General features: G+C 48.0%; 1 protein-coding gene across 3 annotated transcripts in view; it reads right to left on the reverse strand.

The window, feature by feature from the left end:
• The window catches only part of LOC129421333 (uncharacterized), a 58122-nt gene extending 56881 nt beyond the window's left edge, over positions 1-1241 (reverse strand). For all 3 annotated transcript variants that reach the window (XR_012369227.1, XR_012369226.1, XM_055176785.2), the window contains exon 1: positions 501-1241. Coding sequence is in view for 1 of the 3 variants with exons in the window: in XM_055176785.2 (XP_055032760.2) it covers positions 501-721 (221 nt within the window). In the remaining 2 variants the exon portion in view is untranslated. The remainder of the gene's footprint in view (positions 1-500) is intronic.
• Between the last annotated feature and the right edge of the window lie 7050 nt (positions 1242-8291).

The following is an 8291-nucleotide window of genomic DNA, read 5'->3' on the forward strand; positions in this document are numbered from 1 at the left end:
ATTTATTTAGTTAACTTAATGTGCAGACTGATGGGTCTGCACCTGACGCACCCTTCATGAGGGAGAGCGCACTGGCAAACGTGAGAAGAGGACAATAAGCTGAGGACACACTTAATGATTTTCACAGAAATTATGTATGTCATTTAATCATTAAGCAAGTTGTTAGGTGTGTCCCTATAGCATTAGCAGGCGGCAGTAAGTTTAGTAACATGAATGGCATCTATCATTGCGGTTCGAGCAAAATAAATGATAAAGACTTCAATTTTGATTTTGAAATGTAAGACTTTTTAAGACCCCACGGAAACCCTGTATTATATAAATAAGCTCCCACAGAAACAAAAACATTTTCATGACATTCCTGCTCCCTTTTACAATTTTATGTTTGTCCTTAAAATGGTAACCTTAAAAGTATATATTTAGCAAGAAGTTAAAATCTTAGATGTTCAGCTTTATAATTACACCATAAAAATATATTAGATAGATTATTGCCAAATACTTACTTAATCTTGGATGCATGTATCATAAATGTTGAGGAAGAATGTTCGGATATTGCTTTATATGCTCTCCTGGAGATAGGAGGGTCAAACTCAGAATGGTAACTAAAACAAACCAGAGAGAGATGTGTAAGATACACCTTAAAGGTGTTTTCAATAACTCTGTTAACTTTCAGTTTACACACGTCAGATAATGAAATTCCTGCCAAGCTTTTCATCTTTAACATCCATCGAAGACATTCATTTCTTACATACCTGTATGTTCACACCTAGATTCGAGACAAGAATAGATATTTAATTATAGATGCAGAAGCGTTGCTAGGGTCAGATGGGAAGGGAAGCTTGGCCCCCCACAAACAGGAAACTCTTTCATTATTATGATATTCATTGAAACATAAAACTGGTATTTATCTTTGGTCTGTCTGTCATCATGGTGGTTGTCTTGTTCAGTTTTTGATGTTTTTCTTTTATCCCCTCACTTCTGCCTGTCATTTTCCTTGTTGATTAACCCTAACTTTGTGTCTGCTCTTTTCTGCATTCCCATTTTTTAAATCCTGGGCCCGGTTGCATAAACCACCTTAAGTGTAATTGTTCCTTAAGTTCACCTTTATGTTTCCCTTAAACTTCCTTTAAACTTGCATCTCCATGGCAACAATAGTATTTTATAATGGCACACCTGGGTTGCTGTCTTGAAACACTTAACGATTACTCTTACCAAAGAGAACCATTTAAGGGATACTGTATGCAGAGCTTCAGGCCCGGATTGGCCATAGGGAGAACCGGGAGGATTCCCGGTGGGCCGGTCTGTTTTTTTTGGCCACGAGGGCCGGTGTTGTCATGCCACCGGGATGACGCGTATTTGCGGGTGAGAGATGTCCCCGCCGCTTTATGATCAAGTTGATTGTGTCCCGAGTCTCGACCACTTATTGGAAGAATTCTTGCATTAGGGTGCATTGACATCTAAAACGCATGGGAAACGCAGGACGTGCCGCTGTCTTCTGGTTTTCAAAGCGCTTACTTGAACACGAGTTTTGTTTCATACGCGTCTATATTGAGTGCGCTTGCCGGCCGCGCGTCTATATTTAAAAAATATTCTTGAGCGCGTCTTTTGAGTGTGCTTGCCGGCCGCGCGTCTATTATATTTTAAATAAACTTGAGCGCGTCTTTTGAGTGCGCTTGCCGGCCGCGCGTCTATATTTTAAATAAACTTGAGCGCGTCTTTTGAGTGCCCTTGCCGGCCGCGCGTCTATTATATTTTAAATAAACTTGAGCGCGTCTTAATACAAACGGGCTGGCCTCTAAACGTATTTTTTTTATCCAAGTCATAGATGAATTCTCTATGAATAGTCATTATTCATCGTTTATTGCAAGAGGAACAAAAATCTATTTGATGCAAAACTCATTAGTTTCAAAAGTATATCCATGATGTTTTCTTTTTTTAACACAATGTAGGCCTACGTTATTTATCAATAGACATGATCTAAGTACTAAAAAAAGTTACAGATTATTTCCATTTGTTTCCAATGCATACTTGATAAATCTTGCTTGTGTATTGTATATCAGGGGTTTCCAAACGTTATCAACCCAACAGTTAATCTCAAGACTCACCATTTTTTAGAAATAGAAATATAGAGGAAAATACAAACACATTTGTTTCCTTTAGTTTTTGAATAAGTTTACTTTAGTAATATTATGGTCTTATGGTAGGGCTGCATAATTATGGCAAAAATTATAATTGTTTACTGCATTTGCACGGAATATGAAATTATATATTTGAAAAATACAGTGAATTGCAAGGCTGCAGAGAACAGTGCACTACTGCAGACTTATACTACTGAGGGTTTAAAGATATTATTTTAATAGTCAGTCGTGAACTAAAGTGGGCCGGTCTAAGGCATGAAACTCCAGGGCTGAAAATGAGTCCCACTCCGGCTGTTATGAACTCTGTCTGTGTACCCTGTCTTGTACTCTTATTTTGAAGTCATGTCTGTGTCATCCATGTCTGTAGTTCTTGGTAGTTCTTTTGTTCATTGGTCCGTGTGATGATTGTTCCCCAGGTGTGTCTTGTTTTCCCTGATTACTCTGTGTATTTAAGCCTAGTGTTTCCAGTGTCTGAGGTCGATCGTTGCTCAATGTTATGGTGTTTTTTCGTGTTCCTGTCTCGTTGGATTACCTGCTATGTTTTTGTTTGTTTGTTGTTATTTTTAATAAATCTTACTGCATTTGGATCCGCATCCTGTCTTACCTGGATTTATCCGTAACAGAACGATCGACCACTAAGGATCCAGCAGCAATTCCTCGCTCCCCTGTGTGTTTCCCCTCGTGCTTCCAAGGTTTCCCTGTGTTTTGTCCGACCCCGCTCACAAGATGACTTCCGCCGTGTCTGAGCCGGTGCACAAGTCACCAGGTTATCCGGTTCATCCCGTGAAAGCCCGGGTCGGCTGCTTAATCTCCAGTGTGTTGGATTACCCGCTGATCACTGTCCGAGCGACCAGAATCCCTGGACCGCTCGTTCTCTCGAGTGAATCTTCGCCGAGTGAATCCCCGAGTGAATCCCCGAGTGAGTCCTCGAGTTTGTCTTCGAGTGCGTCCTCGAGTGAATCCCCGAGTGAATCCCCGAGTGAATCCCCGAGTGAGTCTTTCCCGAGTGAATCTTTCCCAAGTGAATCTCCGAGTGAATCTTTCCTGAGTGAATCTTCCCTGTGTAAATCTCTGAGTGAGTTTTCCCTGTGTAAATCTCTGAGTGAATCTTCCCTGAGTCAATCTCTGAGTGAATCATCCCCGAGCAGATCCTCAAGTGAATCATCGCCCAGCAGGTGTGTTACATCACATGAGACAGCTACAGAGCTCTTGAAACTGTTTGTGCCCATTGATTCACTGAAGGCCTCGGAGCTCCTAGAACTTTTTAATCTTTGTGAATCATCCCTGTTAGCACTGGCATTGTGCTATGTTTTTTCAGTGTGTGGCTCACCAGTTCAACGGCAGATCAACCAGACTCATGAATCTCCCGAGTCCTCTGAGCCGAGTGAATATCCAGAGTCCTCGGAGCCGAGTGAATCTCCCGAGTACTCTCAGCCGAGTGAATCTCACGAGTCCTCTGAGCCGAGTGAATCTCCCGAGTCCTCTGAGCCGAGTGAATCTCCCGAGTCCTCTGAGCCGAGTGAATCTCCCGAGTCCTCTGAGCCGAGTGAATCTCCTAAGTCCACTGAATCTTCTGAGTTCCCCGAGTCCCCTGAATCTTCTAAGTCCCTTGAATCTTCTGAGTTCCCTAAGTCTTCTGATTCATCTGAGCCGAGTGAGTCATCTGAGCCGAGTGAGTCATCTGAGCCGAGTGAGTCATCTGAGCCGAGTGAGTCATCTGAGCCGAGTGAGTCATCTGAGCCGAGTGAGTCATCTGAGCCGAGTGAGTCATCTGAGCCGAGTGAGTCATCTGAGCCGAGTGAGTCATCTGAGCCGAGTGAGTCATCTGAGCCGAGTGAGTCATCTGAGCCGAGTGAGTCATCTGAGCCGAGTGAGTCATCTGAGCCGAGTGAGTCATTTGAGCCCCATTGGTCAGCTAGTGTGGTCACCGCGATGCCCCAGAGACTCTTTGTCGTCACCAAGACTATGGCCAGTGCTGAACTCTCTGCATGTCCTAAGAAGACTGTCCCCAAGCTCTTTGCCCTCACTGTCTGTTCTGAGATGTCAATATGTGAACTCACTGCCCTGTCTAACCAGGCCCAGAGGGCCTCTCTCTGTTCTCTTCTACCCAGGTTCATGATACCACCAGCACCACCCTGGTATCCAGTCCCTCTCTGGTCTCCGGCTCCGCCCTGGCTTCCCGCCCTGCCGGCTCCGCCCTGGCTTCCCGCCCAGCCGGCACCGCCCTGGGTTACCGCCCGGCCGGCTCCGCCCTGGTTGCCAGTTCTGCCGGCTCCTCCTTGGTCCCTGTCTCCGCCTGCGGCTCCTCCTTGGTCCCTGTCTCCGCCTGCGGCTCCTCCTTGGTCCCTGTCTCCGCCAGCGGCTCCTCCTTGGTCCCTGTCTCCGCCCGCGGCTCCTCCTTGGTCCCTGTCTCCGCCCGCGGCTCCGCCCTGGCTCCAGCCTCCGCCCGCGGCGCCGCCCTGGCTCCAGCCTCCGCCCGCGGCTCCGCCCTGGCTCCAGCCTCCGCCCGCGGCTCCGCCCTGGCTCCAGCCTCCGCCCGCGGCTCCGCCCTGGCTCCAGCCTCCGCCCGCGGCTCCGCCCTGGCTCCAGCCTCCGCCCGCGGCTCCGCCCTGGCTCCAGCCTCCGCCCGCGGCTCCGCCCTGGCTCCAGCCTCCGCCTGTGGCTCCGCCCTGGCCCTTGGACTGTTGTGGCCTTGGCCCACCATCCCTCCCCCGGGTCCACCTCCATGCCACCGCCCTCCTAGACTGTTGTACTTTGGGGTTTTCTGGGGGGCGTCTGGAAGCCGCCCTTTGAGGGGGGGCTATGTTATGAACTCTGTCTGTGTACCCTGTCTTGTACTCTTATTTTGAAGTCATGTCTGTGTCATCCATGTCTGTAGTTCTTTGTAGTTCTTTTGTTCATTGGTCCGTGTGATGATTGTTCCCCAGGTGTGTCTTGTTTTCCCTGATTACTCTGTGTATTTAAGCCTAGTGTTTCCAGTGTCTGAGGTCGATCGTTGCTCAATGTTATGGTGTCTTTTCGTGTTCCTGTCTCGTTGGATTACCTGCTATGTTTTTGTTTGTTTGTTGTTATTTTTAATAAATCTTACTGCATTTGGATCCGCATCCTGTCTTACCTGGATTGAACCGTAACACCGGCCCTGCAGAGCTTAATGTATTCTCTTGGGTAAGGGGAATTTACTCCTTAAGTGTCATACTTAAGGGAAAAACTAAGAGTGCTTTATGCAACCGGGCCCAGATATTTATCATTTTCTTTATATTCGGCTATATCAACCTGAAAAAATGTTAGCTCGTAAAATTTTCAGCAGCATCAATCTAAACAAGAAGTGCATTTATAGGCAATATTTCTCAAAGGCTTTCGTTTTATATACATTATTTCATTTACATATATTAAATGACTGACTGTGTGTTGTAGGTGCTCAGTACAATCAACTGTAAAAAAAATTCCGTAGAAATTTGCAGCTGGGTTGCCGGTAACTTACCGTAGATTTAAATTTATGTTTTTACTGGCAACATTTTGTTCAAAGTTAAATGAATATGAAACATTTACAAGTCTTTGTCTTTACAGAATAAAACTGTTACGGTACGTGTAAACCGGATTGTAGAAAATAAAAGGAGAACTCAAACGCAGACTCAATGTACAAAAATATAACTATTTATTTACAAAACAGAAACAAAACACCCACGATGGGGTAAAACAAGGAATAATCAACAATGTGATGAAACACAAATAAACTGGGAATATATGAACATGTCACAGGATACATGAACACAGAATCTACCACAACGCACGCACACCACACAGAGAACACAAGGGCAATATAAAGACACCACATCAATGGGGAACAGGTGAACATAATTAATCACTTAAGACATGATTACATAAGGGAGTAGGGTAAAAGTGACAAGACACTGGGAACACGTGTTACACATACATGATGTGAAACAACACGTATTCCCACATAAAACAATGCTGCCCTGGTCCTGCCCTCTGGATAATAACCAAGGTCAGGCAAGACCATGACAGCCACAAAACACTGGGAACACGTGTCACACAGATATAATGTGAACACACGTGTTCCCACGTACACACACTGCTGCCCTGACCTTGCCCACAGAACATAGACCTGATCTATACTAAGGTCTGGCAAGATCACGACAGCAACAAGACACCGGGAACATGTGGCAGCCACACACAGAATGTGATCCCACATGTCCCCACACAGAACCTGATACTGCCACGGTCCTGTCAGATGCACTCAGACCTAATCTAGCACGGATGTCTGACAGGACCATGACAGTACCCCCCACTTAAAAGACGGATACAAGACGTCACAAACAAAAACAAACAAAAACATTAAACACGAGGAACGAAAGACTGCACAACAGAAGACACCCACGACAACAATACCACAAACAACAAGGGTAAACAAACATAGGTAACAAACGGATTGGGGTGATGTAACAAAAACAATACATGATGAAGGGGTGGGGGGGCAAAAACAGGGGAAACAAAATGTCCATGGGGAACATGATTTTTAAAGTCCCGCGGCTGAAAAGCCGACTGGTGACGTGTCCCCGGCTGCGCCGGCGTGTGACGTGTCTCCGGCTGCGCCGGCGTGTGACGATTCCCCGGCTGCGCCAACGTGTGACGTGTCTCCGGCTGCGCCGGCGGGTGACGTGTCTCCGGCTGCGCCGGCGGGTGACGTGTCTCCGGCTGCGCCGGCGGGTGACGTGTCTCCGGCTGCGCCGGCGGGTGACGTGTCTCCGGCTGCGCCGGCGGGTGACGTGTCTCCGGCTGCGCCGGCGGGTGACGTGTCTCCGGCTGCGCCGGCGGGTGACGTGTCTCCGGCTGCGCCGGCGGGTGACGTGTCTCCGGCTGCGCCGGCGGGTGACGTGTCTCCGGCTGCGCCGGCGGGTGACGTGTCTCCGGCTGCGCCGGCGGGTGACGTGTCCCCGGCTGTGCCGGCTGCGAGACTCTCCTTGTCCTCCTCCTCCCTCGTCCGGATACAGGGAGATCAAGGTAGCGACTGGTCGCGGGAGTAGTCCCCAGCGTCGAAGAGACGGAAGTCGACCCTCCCATCCTGACAGCCCCGGTCCCAATACCTCTCGGGCTGGACGGAGCTGCGCGGGCTCCGGCAGGCTCCGCTGGTCTCTCTGGTCGTTGCCGAAGCGCGAGACAGTCCACCAACTCCCAGTAGGGCAGCCCCAACAAACTCCCTCTCTCCTGCACTGGTGGAGGATCCCTCATGCCAGCCACCAGGTAGGCGCTGGCCAGAAACTCCGGGTAACTCCCCCTACTCTTCTCCACCGCCAAGGCATAGTCTCTGAGGGGGAGTTCCCTCTGTGGTGGGAAAGGGCTACCCCCGGAGAGCGTCTGGTCCGAAATGGAGGACCACCACTCCGGGTCCGATGCACATTGCATCATCGGTCCGCTGAGTTCAGTTTTGGTGCGTGCGTTCTGTTACGGTACGTGTAAACCGGATTGTAGAAAATAAAAGGAGAACTCAAACGCAGACTCAATGTACAAAAATATAACTATTTATTTACAAAACAGAAACAAAACACCCACGATGGGGTAAAACAAGGAATAATCAACAATGTGATGAAACACAAATAAACTGGGAATATATGAACATGTCACAGGATACATGAACACAGAATCTACCACAACGCACGCACACCACACAGAGAACACAAGGGCAATATAAAGACACCACATCAATGGGGAACAGGTGAACATAATTAATCACTTAAGACATGATTACATAAGGGAGTAGGGTAAAAGTGACAAGACACTGGGAACACGTGTTACACATACATGATGTGAAACAACACGTATTCCCACATAAAACAATGCTGCCCTGGTCCTGCCCTCTGGATAATAACCAAGGTCAGGCAAGACCATGACAGCCACAAAACACTGGGAACACGTGTCACACAGATATAATGTGAACACACGTGTTCCCACGTACACACACTGCTGCCCTGACCTTGCCCACAGAACATAGACCTGATCTATACTAAGGTCTGGCAAGATCACGACAGCAACAAGACACCGGGAACATGTGGCAGCCACACACAGAATGTGATCCCACATGTCCCCACACAGAACATGATACTGCCACGGTCCTGTCAGATGCACTCAGACCTACAT

Source organism: Misgurnus anguillicaudatus, chromosome 4, assembly GCF_027580225.2.
Source record: "Misgurnus anguillicaudatus chromosome 4, ASM2758022v2, whole genome shotgun sequence".
In the NCBI taxonomy this organism is placed as follows: domain Eukaryota; kingdom Metazoa; phylum Chordata; class Actinopteri; order Cypriniformes; family Cobitidae; genus Misgurnus; species Misgurnus anguillicaudatus.